Source organism: Antedon bifida, chromosome 1 (genome assembly GCF_963402885.1).
Source record: "Antedon bifida chromosome 1, ecAntBifi1.1, whole genome shotgun sequence".
Lineage (NCBI taxonomy): Eukaryota > Metazoa > Echinodermata > Crinoidea > Comatulida > Antedonidae > Antedon > Antedon bifida.
The window spans coordinates 29,165,550-29,184,593 of NC_136226.1; the positions used below are offsets into that span (position 1 = coordinate 29,165,550).

The window sequence follows — 19,044 nt, forward strand, 5'->3', positions numbered from 1 at the left end:
CCTCAAATGACTCAGATACAGGTTTATAATAGCCAACATAGAACTGTTTAGTAAATCTCAAAATCACACCTGTATCACTCACCTCCAAAGTATGCAAATTATTAGTACAAGTTACATAAAATATGCAAATTAGGGGGTGAAATTACAGGTTCCTATATATCGAAAACTACTAAGGCTAGAGAGTTGATTTTTTCAATAACTTGTTTAAAATGTACATATTTATATTCGCTCTAATAAAACATTTTACGAAAAAATGACTGGAAATACAACAATTGACCCTCGACCCCATTTATCAATGTTTGCATACATAATGCAACTAAAATGTCTGTAGAGACTTTGTTTTGGACTCAAATAACTCTGATACATGTTTCCTATAGTCAGCATAGGACCGCTTTGTAATTCCCAAAATCACGCCTTCGTCATGCACCTCAAAATTATGCTAATTAGTAGTACAAATTACATGAAATATGCAAATAAGGGGGTGAATAAATAAATAAATAAATTACAGTCTTCCCATATCTCAGCGACGAAGGCGTATCTCTATACTTCGGTTTGGTTTTTTTTTGGCATGGTTGGAATTCCCTTTTTTCGTATTAGTTTATGTACAGCGCTTAGAGGTTTCACAACATTAGGCGCTATATAAATCCAGGACGTATCCGGATATTCACCCCCTGGACATTTACCCCCGGGAAACTATCCCCCGGACAACCACCACCTAGACAACTACCCCCTTAGGACAACTACCCCTTTAGGACAACTACCCCTTTAGGACAACTACCCCCCGGACAAATACCCCCCGGACAACTACCCCCTAAGGACAACAACCCACTTAGGACAACTACCCCCTGGACAACTGCCCCCCGGACAATTACCCCCTAGGAACAACCTGACTCTGCAACAGTGTATAATAGGTAGTTGACCGGGGGTAGTTGTCCTAAGGGGGTAGTTGTCCTAAGGGGGTAGTTGTCCTAAGGGGGTAGTTGTCCTAAGGGGGTAGTTGTCCGGGGAGTAGTTGTCCTAAGGGGATAGTTGTCCGGGTGGTAAACATCCGGGGGATAACTGTCTAGGGGGTAGGTGTCCTAGAACCATCCAGGATATTAATATTATAATTATTATTATTATTTCTCAATATTTGCATATAATGCAACTAAAATGTATGTACAGACTTTGTTTTGGCCTCAAATGACTCGGATACAGGTTTTATATAGCCAGTATAAGTCAAGCACCCCGAAAGTATGCAAATTAGTAGTACAAGCTATATGAAATACGCAAATTACAGTGAATTGCCTTATGTATGTCGAAAACGCTAATGACCGATAGAGATATGGCAACTTTCTTGTACTATTAATTTGCATACTCATATAGGTGTGATTTTGAGAATTACTAAACAGTTCTATGCTGGCTATAGAAAACCTGTATCTGCGTCATTTGAGGCCAAAACAAAGTCTGTACAGACATTTTAGTTGCATTATATGAAAATATTGAGAAATAGATTTGAGGGTCAAATGTCATAATTCCGACAATTTTTGCGTAAAATGTTTCATTAGAGCGAATATAAATATGTACATTCTGAATCAACTCTGAATTCAAATCAACTCTCTAGCATTAATGGTTTTCGAGATATGGGAAGACTGTAATTTCACCCCTAATTTGCATATTTCATGTAACTTGTACTAATAATTTGCATACTTTCAAGGTGTGTGACAAAATTGTGATTTTGGGAATTACAAAGCGGTCCTATGCTGACGATAGGAAAACTGTATCCGAGTCATTTGAGTCAAAAAAAATTATCTACAGACATTTTAGTCGCATTATGTATACAAACATTGATAAATAGGGTCAAGGGTCAATTGTTGTATTTCCGGTCATTTTTTCGTAAAATGTTTTATTAGAGCGAATATAAATATGTACATTTTGAACAAGTTATTGAAAAAATCAACTCTCTAGCCTTAGTAGTTTTCGATATATAGGAACCTGTAATTTCACCCCCTAATTTGCATATTTTATGTAACTTGTACTAATAATTTGCATACTTTGGAGGTGAGTGATACAGGTGTGATTTTGAGATTTACTAAACAGTTCTATGTTGGCTATTATAAATCTGTATCTGAGCAAAACAAAGTCTCTACAGACATTTTAGTTTCATTATATATGCAATATTGAGAAATGGGGTCGAGGGTCAAATGTCATACTTCCGGTCAATTTTTTGTAAAATGTTTCATTGGAGTAAATATAAATATACATATTTTAAATATTTTAGTGAAAAAATCAACACTCTAGCATTAGCGGTTTTCGAGATATGGCAACGCTGTAATTTCACTCCCTAATTTGCATATTTAATATTACTTGTACTACTAATTTGCATACTTTCGAGGTGCGTGACGAAGGTGTGATTTTGGGAATTATAATACAGTTCTATGGTGGGTATTGAAAAACAATATCCAAGTCATTGAGTCCAAAAAAAAAGTCTCTACAGACATTTTAATCACATATTTATGTAAATATTGAGAAATGGGGTCAAGGGTCAAAATCTGGTACTTCCGGTCATTTTTTTGTAAAATTTCTCATTAGAGCAAATATAAATATATATATTCTGAACCAGACTGTGCAAAAACGAACTCTCTAGGATTAGTAGTTTTGAAGATATGGTAACCCTGTAATTTCACCCTAATTTGCATATTTAAGCTAATTTGCATACCTTCGGGATGAGTGTCAGAGGTGTGATGCTCAAAAAATAATCACCTTATCATATGTAACCATTTAAAAAAAAAAAATCTCTGTTTGCAATTTGTTTCACTCAAAATGCTAGATTGACTAGCCTATTTCCCGATCCTTCAGTTCAATTTATTCCGGATTTTACATGAATAATACAAACAATAACACATACATATCTACACATGCTAGATCCATGAGACTCCAACAGCGAACTCAAACGCTCTTGATGAGACGTCTTAATTCAAGCTAAGGTGGAACTTTGGATTTAGAAAAGGTATACATACACTGTCTTTATGCTATTCTGATGACAATGCCGTGTGGGGACGCAATTTTTTTTAGCTTATAAAAGATGTATTGTCCCCTCAAAACATGAACAATTAAGACTAATAAAATCAGACTTTAAATAGGCCATTGTGCTCTTCCGTAGAAAAAAAAAATGATATTACTTTAAACCAGTATAGTCTAAAGCTTTACACATCAAACGCGCTTCTTTTACAAATGTAATGAGCCCGATCGACACGATGATGTAAATAATAATTACTACCAACATTTTTGTCAAACTAGTTTGAGTGAAGAGTTTTAGATAGACAATTTGACCATTGTTACTTTTTCTAGGCCTACAGTTTTTCAGGTAAATTTTTCAGATCCAATGTTTGGTCATAGCTTGAGAAAAGTAGTAATTTTTCTACATGGTCAAAGTGAATAACTATTATGTGAAATTTGTTTTTGTGGGTGATTGGGGGGGCAATCTTTAAATATCAAAGTGGATATGTTTCCGACGAGTCCGGCGATCGAAAAAATTAAGTACACTTCCTATGTTTTCCGAACATCATGAATTTCATTTCATATTCATGAATGGATTCAGGCCCTCTATAGTTTCTGTCGTAACCTAAGAGGAAAAAAAATAATGCAAGCGGCCGCGGAGCTAGCTAGCTGAGAGGGAGAGGGTGGGTTGTTTATAGAGAAAAGGACGAATGGATAATACGTCTAGCAGTGTCAAGGGTCAGATATTTATTTACATTTCAAAATCGTTCCAAAAAAATCTGTCAAGTTGTGAAATACATTCAGCTAGAAAATGTTAATAATGTGTGCTATACCTAATAGAACCGTCATTTTGATAAAAAACCAAACTTAGGCTAGGTTGCCAACAGAATGGCGGGTGTAGAAGAACGAGATTGGAACCCAAGTGAACAGGTTTTCCACGATGCTGTCCGAGAGAACTTGGTAAGACACGAGCTCTCTAGCCTCACTCAAAAAGGGGAGTAGGTAGGCCTAGTGGAGGGGAAGCAGGCAGGTTGCAGCCTGCCAGGCAGTCAACTAGGCTAGGCCCTTAAACATAGCTAGCCCAGTCTACAGTGGTAGTTTATGTAATACTAGACCTTAAAGCTTAATTATTTGATAATGATGGAGGAAAGTAACATGCTTATAATTAAATAAATAATTAATAATATTTAATAATTAGCCTAGGCCTAGGCCTAGTAATAGTTAGAGGAGGCTATATGCTATTAAGTATTATATAGTATAGGCTAGCCTATAAAATAGGAGGGGACAGTAGGCCTAGCCTAGGCCTACTTTTATAATATTAATAATACTTAATTAATAGTTTATTTTATAGTTTAGATAGGGGCTACTTGAGCCTAGCTAGGCTACTTACTGTACAATACTAAAAAAGCCCACGCATGCACATTATTTATGCAAATAAAAACACAAATTAGTTTCTATGCCTCTCTACAATGTGTTTCTCTTTTTATTTAGATTGATTTCCTATTCTTTGCATTCCTATATATGGTGGCATATGCAATCATCTATAAATTCAAGCGACGCCCAGATAAGGAGGATTATTTCTCATGTGAGTATTTAGAGAAAAGTTCATTACAGCTCAGCTTATACAGCTCAAAAAGGTTGCTACCTATCTCTGTTCCAATTCTTGACAAATATCGTATGAATATTGTTAGTTTGTTAATGTTACAGTCCCTTTTGTGTTGCATGTTTGGCATTCAAACAAGAGAATCCATTAAATTATTACATTCAATGTGTTAAATACAATCTACCAATATAATGTTTCTATGAGATTTTTAAATATTTAAAAATATCTAGGAAGACATTGATTTGACTGTATACACATATATTGTGGGACGCAACAATACATATTTTTTAGTTTATAAAAGATGTATTGTCCCCAAAAACATGAAAAAAAAGAGGGAGAGAGAAAAGGACAAATGGATAATAAGTCTAGCAGCAGTGTCAAGGGTCAGATAATTATTTACATTTCGAAATCACATCGTTGATTTTCTTATGGAAAGATTACATATTAACTTTATATCATTTATTTGACATCAATGTAAACTTGTATCACATACAAACATTCAATGCATTCAATTGTTAAGAATAACTAAGGAAGAACCCAACTGGCTTTTGTTTCAGTTAATTTTATGTACTGTATTGTAATTATCACATTTCTTTTAAAAAGAAGACCGAGAAATAACTTTTTTTATTAATGCAAATTAATAGGTTTTCTGTTTAAATGTCTTGTATAAAATAGCAATAAATTACTGCCAATCCATTAGTTTGGGCACTTGGCTGAATAAAAAATACAGACAATTTAAATGGTCTAGCCTTGGGCAATTTTTACATTTTTACTGGTTGCATTGATACAGAATTAGGAGTTTCTTTTTATTAATAATTTAATAACATAATTAATCAACAGCTATTTTTATTTCAAGTGTAAACTGTTTAGTTTTGATACGTTGTTGGTTTAAATGCTAATGTTTAATTGTCTGAATACTATTAAATACTAGAATCAGTACAGTTTGAAACAAAAGCATTAGTTAGGCCATGGAGATCCTAACTTATTTCTCCATGGTTTGGCAAATCTGAACACTTTGCTGTTACAACGCTAATTATAATATGACATTGCTTGCGATACCAAGGCATAACTCCATGGATCTGAACATACCCAGGAGTAAATTTGATTGGTTAGAGGTCATGACTTTCGCATTGTAAGCAGCATTCACTAATCTTATACTTATTGAGCTGTTGTATGGAACGAAATATCGTAGGAGGTGGCTTCCACTAATCTTTTCTTGGTTCAGACCTATGAAGTTGTACGCCGTGTACAATATAAAAGCATAACTCTTTAGGTCTAAACAAGCCCTATATTCTCAAAGTATAGCTCTACAACAAATTATATTTGTAGTTAAATGTGAAATCAGTATAAACACATAGTAAAAACAACTTTGACAATATTGATTCTTTCAGATGATGTAGAGGATGCCATGGTATACAAAATCTCGCTTTGGATTTGTGTGTTCACTTTAGCAGTGTCATGTGGCGCAGTCCTTTTGCTACCATTTACAATTGCTAGCAATGAGGTACTGCTTCGATACCCTAACAGCTATTACATGCGATGGCTCAATGATGCTTTAGTTCACGGTAAGTAAGATAAGATTTGATAATTTTATACTTTCATAGGTTCCAGAGAAGATACAGTAGATGTTTTAGACATTTTTTTTTCTTTTCATATTAAAATTACAATAAATTCTTTATCATAGAGATTCTTTTATTCATCCATAAAGCTCTGTCTACACTATCAAATTTTATGTGACAAAAAATGTGATGTGCCCATATATGGACATGATGATGTCATATCAGTACCATATTTGGGCACATCACACTTTGTCAAACTAGTTTGATAGTGTAGACAAAGCTTAAGTAAAAAGTATAATATAACAGAGTAAAATATGGACAAAAAGGAAGGAGAGAAAAAGCAACTGTACATGCCTATCGAGCTACACTTCCATTTCTTATTAGAAGATATCAAGCAAATCATATAATAATTAATTTATATTAAACTACATAAATATAATACAAAGTGAAATAGGTAAGATAACAAAATAATTAAATGAGAATTACTGTTACATATCTAACAAAAATTCTTTGACTTTAGTTGTAAAAGGATTGCTATCATTAATTTCTCGAACATGCATTGCAATTTTGTTCCATATTTTTGTGCCTATACAACTAATGGAAAATTTACCCTATGTAGTATTTGCCTTAGATTGTATTATGGATTTCCCTTACATTTCTGGTTTCATATGGATGGGTAATAGTTTACTAATAGTGTAAAGCTTTGTCGACACTATCAAACTCTATGTGACAAAAAAATGTGATGTGCCCATTTATGGACATGATGATATATCACTACCATATTTGGGCATATCACTATCATATTTGGGCACATCACACTTTTTTTGTCAAACTAGTTTGATAGTGTGGACAGAGCTTAACAATTCAGAATTATGTGAAATATTTTAAGATAACTGTATATTGCATTTATTCAAATATGATTTTCAAACAGTATGTCATGCATTAAGAGCATAATTAAAATTCAAGGCTAATTGTTATGGATAGTAGTAGGAGCAGTATTACTATTAGTAATTAATTTAATGAGAGAAATGACATTTTAAACAGATGACTCTGAGTTGGAATTAGAAGATATTTCCAATTTCATGTGTTGCCTAATGGATTTTCAAAAATATATGCAGTATTTATTGAAAAGTTATGGATAAAGGAAAGACTTTTCTAACCAGTGTAAAGCTCTGTCTACACTATCAAACCTTATGTGACAAAAAATGTGATGTGCCCATATATGGACATGATAATGTCATATCACTACCATATTTGAGCATATCATTATCACTGCCATATTTGGACACATCACACTTTTTTGTCAAGCTATTTTGATAGTGTAGACATAGCTTAACGGTTAAAATTTTCATCTAAACATTGTACTGAAGCTCCAGTATTATTCTGTTTTAATCCAAAACCAATGATTATAGTTAAAGGCAATAATTAAAATATTTCTTTATAAACAGCGAGAAATATAATAATGATTTATGTCCTTTTACTTATTATTTACAGGTCTTTGGAATTTAATATTCTTATTTTCCAACTTTGCCTTATTTGTGTTGATTCCATTTGCTTATTTATTCACTGAATCTGAAGGATTTTCTGGATCAAAAAAGGTATATTTATTATTTTTTAATACAGTAGATAGTACAGACAGTCAAATCTAAAATGAACTGCTAGGCTTACCACCTATTAAAATGCATTTTCCGAACTTGTTGTATATGTATGTATTAAAAATAGGTACAAAATTGACACATTTTAGGATTAAGACATTTCTGGGTTTTTGGAGAGTTCAGCAAGTGAGTGGCCATAACATCAGCAAGGGTTTGAGGCTCACTCACTCCATGGTTCTGGTGGTAGAACAAGTCTTCTCGGATAAGGACTATAAACAGTAGGTCCAGTGTACACATCTAGTTCATGTGCACTTAAAAGATCCTACAGTAGTACATCTTTCAAGATGCGTAGGGGGTTACCCCAGTGTACACAAAGCTACTGCCACTGATCATAACTGGGTTCATTGTGCAATTGGCACTGGACCGTTTTATAGGTTCTTACCACCTGTTGGTTCCATCCTTCACTAAATGTGTGTTATGTCTATTTCTTTGGATGTAAATCTTAGTGAGAAGTTGAATAAATAAAATAAAATAGATAAAAGTTCAGTAAATATTGAAAATAAAAACTATTCTTTGGAAATCTTACTCATACATTTGACAAGGACATTTAATACTATGTTATTAACAAAATGCTCATTTCTATTATTAGGGCATCATCCCCCGCCTATATGAGACACTCATAATGCTGTTTCTATTAGCCCTATTGGTTTTTGGGCTTGTTTGGATAGCCACTGCACTTTTTGATGGAAATGAAAAAAGCAGGGAATCTTTTACAAGTGAGTTTTAACTTAAAATATTCATTTCTTTCAAAAACAACTTTCATACAGATTTCAATGCAAATTTCTCTCACTTAAACAGTTTAAAAAATTTACTGTCATTTTGAACATTTATGGAAAGGCAGTTGTGACATAACCTAGATCCCATAGGAGACCAAGATTCATAGTTATATATTATTATTATTATGTTGTCCCTACATATTTTAATGAAATAATATTCATGTCATATATATTTTTTGGACTACAGTATTTCCATCTGAATTTCATGTCATTACATTATTCATCATAGAGTTTCTTGCCAATCTTCAGCCTAGCTATTAAAATATTTATTCCATTGGCCAAAAATATTAATAAATAATATTAATTCGTATACTGTAGTGCACATGAGCAAGCTTCCAATGCAATGTATTAGTAAAGCTCTGTTTTATCAAACTTTATGTGACAAAAAAATGTGATGTGCCCATATATGGACATGATGATGTCATATCACTACCATATTTGGGCATATCACTAAAATATTTGGGCACATCGCACTTTTTTTTGTCAAGCTAGTTTGATAGTGTAGACAGTAGACAGGCTGCTCATTAGACTTGATATGATTGTATTTATATTTGTATGTCTTTGGTCTGTGTGACCATTTCCAGTCAGAAATGTGGAATTGATTATAAGTTGGTTTATCATTTATTATATTAGACAAATTGCTGAAATCACTGCAATCATTTCTAGAATTAACAATATTTGCCATCTCAAACTCTCCATGAACAATACCATCCAAGTACTTTCATTTTGATCTTTTTGCAATGTTTATTGAACATGGTGTCCCTTCCTTTAATGAGTACATGCGAAAATCTACCTATGGTTTCATGCAACGTATGTTGAATAGTGGTAACATCCTTGTTGCTTGTGTTTGCAAACATATGCTCCATAACTCCAAAATGTATTGTAGATGGAGAAGCATTCTATATACTTAAGTTTAGTTTTATGGTTTATAAGTTTATTAATATGGATGATATTTCCGAAATAAAATGAAATTGAATTGAATTGAATTTATGTAATAAACTGTACATTACCAAATGTTTATACAACAATGGTTGGTTGACATATGGAGATATTTCAGTTAAATTTGTTTTATAAATGACCTTCAGAACCTGTCAGTTTTGTATTAATTGTCTTTTACAATGTCATGTGTCTTTTATACTGATATACTCCTATTGTTAACTTGATTGATTAGATTAAAATGTCACATATATTTGATTACCTGGCTATACTGTTTTTTAAAATAAGAAGTTATAATTGTTATTATGCATTTCCACTGGTTTGCATACTATACTGATCATTCAGTTCAAATTACGAATATTACGTCAGCAAAATAAACAATATTTTTTTATTATTTCATATACTGTTAACTGTTCTTAATTATTCACAATTGTTTATTATGCATTACAATGAGTTAATTGTCTCATTATTTTAATAATCTCATAGGAAATAATAGTCTGGGGTGGATTCAAGTGGGGCCAAGCCGGCCCAGGCCGCCTCTAAATTTCACAAATTGTAATGCAAATGATAAGGACCATCAAATTAAGTTCAGCACTTCATTTCAATACTTTTAGGCCCTAGGCACCAACCCCCTATTTCAAAATCCTTGATCCGCCACTGAGTGATAGTATACAGTAAATTTGAATGGAGCAGTTTGTCATGAGATGATCATATACTAATATCAAGTTTATTCTCTGTGTTAATTTTATGTACATTTATTTTTACAGGTGTTTGGAACTACTATCTTCCGTTCCTCTACTCATGCATATCAATATTAGGTGTACTGATGTTACTTGGTAGGTTGGTAGTTCATCAACTTTAACATCAAAATTGCATAGCTCCTTTGTTTTTGCAACTTAAGTTGAACCTGAGTAAGAGGTCACCCTCAAGTCTGGAAAACGTTTCAGCTTTGATTAAAAACACTTACATTCAAGAAATTTGAATGGTTGATGAAATAGCCAAACACTGTGGAATCACACACTTATTTATCCCAAGGTCATTGGTTCAAATCCTTGATTTATCTGACACTAATAGCCAATGCAGTTTTAATCTACCTTGCCTCACACAAACGAGACTTGGGTTTAGAAAACATGTGTTTCTTATCCTCTAATTAGTGTAATCACGTGCTTGCTGTGAGTGGTGTGAAAATAAACAAATTTGATTAATTTCAAAGTGTACAACTTGAAAAGGAGTTGGGTAGCCGAGTCGTTAGGACACTTGACTGTCATACAGAGAGACCTGGGTTCAATTCCCGACAACTTCCAGTCCACTCAGTTGTAAATGAGTACCTGGTTGAAAATACTAGGGAGGAAAAGGCAGTGTGGAAAGGAACAGGCCACCTAATTACCACATAATGCTGAGGCTTAGTACAATGAGCTCCTAACAGCTCATTCCCCTACGTTCAGAATGGACTCACCTTTTCCTTTTACAACTTAAAAAGCAGTATAACAGTTCACATAATATTTCTCATTTTATTTTTGAATAGTTTCAGCCCCTTTAGGTTTTACAAGGATGTTTTCCGTGATAGGAGCCTTAGTAGTAAAACCGTTTTTTATTGAGGACGTCAAAGAGAAACTTTACACTGCCCAATTTGAAGAAGAGGACTTACAACGGAAGCTTAAAGGTAGTCAAGTGCCCTCAACATCTGATGGAAACATTTGCACGGAATGTAATAACACATGTTTTAATTTGTTTTTTTTTTAAACCTCATAAATAATCACCACCATGTACTGTATTAATGCATACAAATACATTATTTAAATGAATGTAATAACCCTGTTTTTAATTGTTTTTTTTTAAACCTCACAAATAGTCACTATCATGTATTTTGTATAATTTCATACAAATACATTATTTAAACCATACTCATTTGGGAACATGACATGTTATGCTTATCTTATTTTAAATTTTAGTAGAATTATATTATTTTCACTATTTTTCATCTATACCTCATTTTCAATCATCTGTATTAATCTACAATATCACTTGTTGTAATCGTTTTTAATGTTTAACTTTTCAATTGTTGTATGTAAACTTCATAGTCTTGTTTTATTTGGTGGCTTGTATTGTATTTTATTGTACTTGGTTTGTAAATAATAATAATTTGTTTGTGGTGTTTTGTAATGTTTTTCACTAAATTATAAACCTTTTTAATTTACATTTGTATATTCAGACCAAAATCTTCTAATTCCATGGGAATATTTTGAGTGATTTCGCTACTTTCACTAAAAGGTGCAAATCCTTTTGAGACTCTACTTCCCTAGGCTAATATTTATATTGTATGGACATGTGTCCCCCAATGCTCAAAATTATGAGATTCATCTATGAACAAAATTGGCCTACTGTATGTTAGATATTGCAACTACATTATATGATAGTTAGTTACAATATATAGTGACGCCCAGTGGCATATAAACGCAGATGCCTGAGGCCCCTGGTTTAGGAACCCTAAGTGGCCCTCCAATGCTGGAGGCCTCAAGCGTTTTTAGATTTTTCGACATATTTTAATGCCTGATTTTTCCTATTGGCACTGCTCAGTGAGTGCTCATAGCCGTTATGCCACTGATGACACCTCTCCCATAGCAGTTTTTAGCTAAAAAAGCTATTAAAAATCCACCTTGACCCCAAATTAATGATATCCGTCGAATTTCAAACTTGTTTTTTTCATTTCAAACAAATAGTTGGAAACTATGCCATCAACATGAACCATGAAGAGTTGCAGGAAAGACTAATTGTAGTAAAACGACAACGAAAGAACCTGGAGAGACGGGTACAATCATCAGCATGGCAGCGTAACTTAGGTTACCCGTTGTTGTGGATCTTGTTGTTTGGTTTAACGTTGATTTCCTTATCAATGGTTTGCTGGAATGTCTTCCTTATGGTATTCGGTCTTGACACGCTGCCAGTCAACATCCGTGTAAGTTTAGCTAAATAATTAAAGATGTATTGTCCCCCTGAAAAAATAATTATTAAACATTTTTCTGTTGAATATGCCATTTTAATGTCACATAATAGTTATTCACTTTGACCAAAAATTAGATTGAAAAAAAATGTATTTACCTGAAAAAACTGTAATTTAAAGCAAAAAATAGTCGACTTGGCTGCCGGCCAATGGATTTTTGGTTGAATTTAACCATTTATTTTGTCATTTATAAGTGAAAACAATTTTTTTTAGGTTTTATCCTACAGGAGTGATTAACTTTATTAATTAAAACTACAAAATAACCTATTCTAAGTCTGATTTAATTAATCTTCATTCTTCATGTTTTTGGGGGACAATACATTTTTAAGCTTCTGACGAATTTATTGATAATGATGCAAATAATGTTTACCAAAGATACTGTATATATATATTATACAAATTCTATATTTCCATACAATAAAATAATGTTAGAATTTTGCACCGATTCAGCATACAAAATGATGTTTTCATTACAGAATGTTGCTGCAAATAATAATAAAAAAAAAATTGGGTTTACTTTATATCTAATTTTGATACTTTTCTTCCTCCAGGAGGCAGGACTTGGCAAAGTTTCCTTCTCCAAGCTGGGAGCATTTGGATCTCTTCTTGAGGTTATCCTCATATTGTATCCTTTCTTTTACTAAGATTATAATTTATTAAAAGAAATTTATCATTTATACATTTTAAATCATTTCACAATGTTACCATTTGCACTCGCCAATTACAAGATGGATAAATTATATTATGCTTATAAACCAAGTTTCATTTGAGGCTTAGCTTTTTCTACTACTATCAAATTAGTTTGACAAAAAAAGGATGATGTGCCCAAATATGGTAGTGATATGCCAAAATATGGTAGTGGTATGACATCATCTTGTCACATAAAGTTTGATTGATAGTGTAGACAGAGCTTTGGGGAGTGGAATAGTCAAACAGTCATGAGTTACAACTCTGAAACTAGGTCAGGATTGAACCATGGACCTTGGGATAGGAAAGCAAGCATGTTAACCACCAAGCTACAGTACCACTACAGTCTGCTATTACTATTTTGCTATTTTAATTGTTTTCCTTCAAAAAATGTTCAGATATTTAATGTTAGCCTCTGTGGTAGGATTTTACAGTGTTCCTTGGCTAAGTTCCCTCGTACCCAAACACAAGGAGACGCCTATGACCAAAGTGATAGCCAATTGTATTGTATTGCTCATTCTGAGTTCTGCTCTTCCTGTCGTCTCTAGGAGTCTTGGTAAGCGTAATATCATCATAATAATGATAATTGTTAACATTGTAAGGTGCATTACACCTAAAGCTTGGTTCCCACTATGACTGCTTATTCTGCACTTTGAAAACAAGTAAAGCTTGGTTCCCACTATGAATGCTCTCTATAGTCTGCACTTTGAAAACAAGTAAAGCTTGGTTCCCACTATGAATGCTTATTCTGCACTTTGAAAACAAGTAAAGCTTGGTTCCCACTATGAATGCTTATTCTGCACTTTGAAAACAAGTAAAGCTTGGTTCCCACTATGAATGCTCTCTATAGTCTGCACTTTGAAAACAAGTAAAGCTTGGTTCCCACTATGAATGCTCTCTATAGTCTGCACTTTGAAAACAAGTAAAGCTTGGTTCCCACTATGAATGCTTATTCTGCACTTTGAAAACAAGTAAAGCTTGGTTCCCACTATGAATGCTCTCTATAGTCTGCACTTTGAAAACAAGTAAAGCTTGGTTCCCACTATGAATGCTCTCTATAGTCTGCACTTTGAAAACAAGTAAAGCTTGGTTCCCACTATGAATGCTCTCTATAGTCTGCACTTTGAAAACAAGTAAAGCTTGGTTCCCACTATGAATGCTTATTCTGCACTTTGAAAACAAGTAAAGCTTGGTTCCCACTATGAATGCTCTCTATAGTCTGCACTTTGAAAACAAGTAAAGCTTGGTTCCCACTATGAATGCTTATTCTGCACTTTGAAAACAAGTACAGCTTCATTTCACCATTTTTAGGACCTGGACCCCCACCCCCTATTTTAAAATCCTGGACGTAGCCTTTAATTTTGTTTTTTAATCATAAAATACCCAAAAAATGTCAATAAAAAGTCCCATTAAGGTGTAGGAGGTACAATCACAGTAGAGCCTAAACATATCCCAAAATATGTATTCATTTTGTTAATCTCTCCAATGTATAAATTTTAATTTACATATGTTTTTTAGAAACTATTATATGAAAATAAATTAATAACTTTAACCTTAATTTGAACTTTGCAGGAATCACAAACTTTGACCTCCTTGGCGCATTTGGAGAATTTGATTGGTTGGATAATTTTTATTTCATTATCGTGTACAATGCTCTGTTTGCTGTTGGGACATCATTATGCTTGGTGAATCGGTTTACAGCATCTGTGCGTAATTATATATTCCAAAAGGCTCTTCAGTACATGTACAAAGTGCGGAAATCGAGGGCATCTGGTTGGATCCCGAAGGCACCAAGACTTTTGATGTCCAATGGAAGATTACCGCATGTTGCTAAAGGTGAATAAAAGACTCCTGCGTGCAGTTTGACTTTACCACTTACACGTATAAAGAGCTACGCAACTTGGTCTTTTCAAAAGTGATCATGTTCAGAAAATGTTGACCTATGTCAGTGTCAGTAAAGAGACCTCGTCAAGATGGCCAGTAATATTTTCATGGTACCAGAGAACATGGAAACATGTGTGCGAACAACTCCAACCTCAATGTAAAGGCGGATTCACACACTGAATTTGATGTTAAACAAACAACAGATTCACATTGAAAATTATACAAGAAATTCTGGTGTGAATGCAGCTTTCATTTCACCAAAATGTTTAAGTATTATCACTAGAATGGTGAAATTGTTTTTGATAATATAACAATGAAATATTTGTTTGTTTGTAATTTTATGCAAACTTTTCCCAAATATTCTAATCACCTTGTATGTTTGATCATTCCAACGATGTCATTGGTTCATGATGATGTCATTGTTTTGTGTCACTTGAGAGTCAAAAAAAAGGTTACTGAATATTTGTGTAGGGCGTTAATAATCATGATATTGCATGCTAGAGATGTGATAGTATCAAACAGATGCAATATTTTACGACTAATTAATGACTAATTAAAGGACTAAAATTTGTTGTTAATTGGATCATTAATTAGAAGCATATAGTATTAGCTTTTAAATATATATTATTTTATTTGGATGCATGGCTATATTTTGCTTTAAAAAACATGTTTAGCAAAGGAAAAAACAAATTTTGAAATGCTGTTTGTGAAAAAAGTTGTATGTGTTAAAAATTATAGATGTACTGTATAGATAAAACAAATAAATACACAAATGCTTTAAACATTTCAAATTGTAAATGCTGCCACCAATATTTCTATAGAATATAAATATATAAGTATTGATTTTTGACAATGAGGTATACAGTATAAAATAACAGTAACAATCTGGTTATTATACTAGTATTAAGATTACTGTAAAAATGTGTGTTTTAGTTTTTAGTGCATAAAATGCATACAGTAGGTATATTGATGTTAAAGTACAGTATTAGTGTGTAAAGTCTGCTATCTGTTCCAAGGCTGGTACAAGTTTAAATTAAGGGTATTTTTAGACTGTTTAAAAATTAGTTGTATTGATATTAAACTGTAAAACTATGCTGCACTATAAAGCCATATATTCACACCTTAAGTTCATGTCGGAGCATCATAACTGGGTAGGGTGTAATTTTTGCTGAACTCATGTGTTTTAAGTTAAGAACACTGGACTTTTTTTTTGAAAGTAACGTTTCGTAGGGCACATACAATGCACTAATAGCAGGGCCGTATCTGACCCATGTGTCGTCTGTTAAGGTCGCCGGCTCTATAACTATATTTGTATTTTGTGTATAGTCCTTTGTAAACCCCATAGGGACCCACCCCCTAGGCTCGTCCCCACCGCCTAGTCCTCCTCACCCCCCCCCCCCCTCTCCTCTGGAGCACTGACCAAAATTGTTCATTTGTGTGTGAACTAAGATTTTAAATTTATACTATATTATATTTTTTTCATTTTTTCAAAATTCATAAGCAATAAGTTTTTAAATTATTTATTTTTTCTTTATTTTTTAGCATGGAGATAAGAACTTCATGATCTAACCAGGGAGATGATTTAGTTTACATCTCCCTCCCTGATCTAACTAAAGGTTGTAACACACTTACAGTATTCAATACAACAACTGGGAGAAGTGCAATTATATCATGATCTCAAGTAATTTTCTGAATATGTGTGGTTAAGAATTTGTGGTTAAAAATGAATATGGTTAATTATATTTCAGTATATTGAAAACATCTTTGGGAATCAACAGAGTGTCCCCTTAATAGAGGTTCACTGTACAGTTACTGCAGGAAGGCATTCTACTTCACACGATATTTAAACTTCTACTTCACACGATATTTAAACTTCTACTTCACACGATATTTAAACTTCTACTTCACACGATATTTAAACTTCTATAATCTATAACCTTCTATATATTACTTACAATACAATTTTGGCATGCTTATTTTTTAATGATTTACTTTATTTCTGAAAATGTATGAATATTTTGAAATACACAATTTCAGGTTTGTTTGATTCTATGTATTATTAGGTCATTTTATATGTTTAAAGATGGTTACTTAGGATACAATGTTTGGCATGCTTATTTTTTATTGATTTACTTTATTTCTGAAAATGTATGAATATTTTGTTAGTGTCTTCCATTCAAGGTAACCAATCATTGTTGTACTCACAACTAAACAACCAATATGAAGGATTTATTTATCTTATCACTAAAGCCCTGTCTACACTATCAAACTAGTTTGACAAAAAAGGTGTCCAAATATGGTAGTGATATGTCCAAGTATGATAGTGATATGACATCACCATGTCCATATATGGGCACATCACATTTTTTTGTCACATAAAGTTTGAAGGTGTCTACACTATCAACTAGTTTTAGAAAAAAAGTGTGATGTGCCAAAATATGGTAGTGATATACCTAAATATGGTAGTGATATGACATCACATTTTTTTTGTCACATAAAGTTTGATAGTGTAGATGAGGCTTAAGGTTTAGTTCTGATTTTTTCCTACAAAAACAATTTATTATAGAAAAATGGTTTTATTAAACCTTAAATTTACAGTTCTTTGTACTTTGAAATGAAAAATTGCAATTATTGCACTTTGTACCATATACCAAAAGTAGCTGTTTTTATTATTATTGAAATTAGTTGTTTTTAATGTATTGCATATAATTAGTTTTTCAGTTTATAATTTATAAAAATATGTACATATTTAAATTATCATAATCAGTTATACTTTTGCTGTTTACAAATTTATATAATTCTTGTTTAAGTTTATTATGAATACAGTTCAGTTGATGTTTATTATTAGTGTTTATATTATTATGTATATTTTGTTATATATCATGTACATTATGTTTACAACTGAGTTCTAGTTCTACTATTATATAAAGTGTATTTGTTGTACAGCTCTAATGTATGGGTCGGAAGGGTCAAACTATGGGTCTATAAAATGTGAAACATTTGAATGGCTACAGAAAGTGTCTAGGCCTAATATAATAAGGGCAATCAAGTCTATAAGCAGTGTTTATTATGTATTTGGATCTAGGATTTAGAGAAAGTGTAGGAAAGCTTTTTACAGATATTTCAGTCCTTTAAAAGGACTTGTCTCTGACTAAATCCATAAATGAGGTTCTGTTTTAGTAACAATATCTTTTTGTCAGCTGAAAATAACAATCTTTTTGTCTGCAACTATTTTCAAGTTATTTATAAGGAATTTGCAGTACAATTATATTTATATATTTTTGTTTCAAATTCCAAAATTCTAGATTGGCAACTCTGCAAATGTTGTCATAAGAATAAAAATAAGTTGTCACCTTCATTAAAATATGCATTGTATTTAAAGGAACCTTTTTATGACTGTATAGCAGCATCATTTTGCACTAAATTTGTGTTTTTAAATGAAAAACAGCCGCCTATTTTTATACTTTTTGGTTTTTGTTAACATTTTGTATTATAGAGAATTTCAAATTATATTCCAAATTAGAAGTATTTAAGTTGGTTTTTAATTTTATAATGTAAATGAAATACTTTTGTTCTTGTAAAGTTAAGTTAAGGGTCTTTTGTTGTATAAAAACTTGTATATTTTCATGATTTTGCAATATGATACACCAATAAAACTCATTATCCCAAATTGTAACTTTATATGAATGTATCTTTCATATTGTCGTGACCACTCAGGCTTGCCTTTTTGAGGTTGCCATCTTCTTTTGCTTTCTATTATTTCTTATACAGAAATATTTCGAAATATAAATTTTGGCTTTCTTTTATGATGCTGAAATTTTTTATTTGTACACTACATTTTCTTTTTTTAAACCTTATTATGTTTCATTGTTATTGTTTTTGCTTCTATCTTTTCTGCTTTTAAAGGAAATAAATGTTTATTATTTGATTTGACAAGTGAGTGGTGGGCGGGGCATAACCGTTC

General features: G+C 32.5%; 1 protein-coding gene across 2 annotated transcripts; it reads left to right on the forward strand.

Annotated features, from left to right (window-relative positions):
• The first annotated feature begins 3,711 nt into the window (after positions 1-3,711).
• LOC144848375 (protein LMBR1L-like) lies at positions 3,712-18,756 on the forward strand. 2 transcript variants are annotated; one of them, XM_078705104.1, is made up of 11 exons: positions 3,712-3,939; positions 4,471-4,564; positions 5,974-6,147; positions 7,636-7,739; positions 8,386-8,512; positions 10,276-10,344; positions 11,034-11,216; positions 12,229-12,464; positions 13,061-13,134; positions 13,595-13,752; positions 14,769-18,756. In XM_078705104.1, the coding sequence occupies exons 1-11, from the start codon at positions 3,868-3,870 to the stop codon at positions 15,038-15,040; spliced, it is 1,563 nt and encodes a 520-aa protein (XP_078561230.1). In that variant the 5' UTR covers positions 3,712-3,867; the 3' UTR covers positions 15,041-18,756. The 2 variants fall into 2 exon arrangements, with proteins under 2 accessions (XP_078561230.1, XP_078561237.1); XM_078705111.1 differs by having other exon boundaries at positions 11,034-11,171.
• The last annotated feature ends 288 nt before the right edge of the window (positions 18,757-19,044 follow it).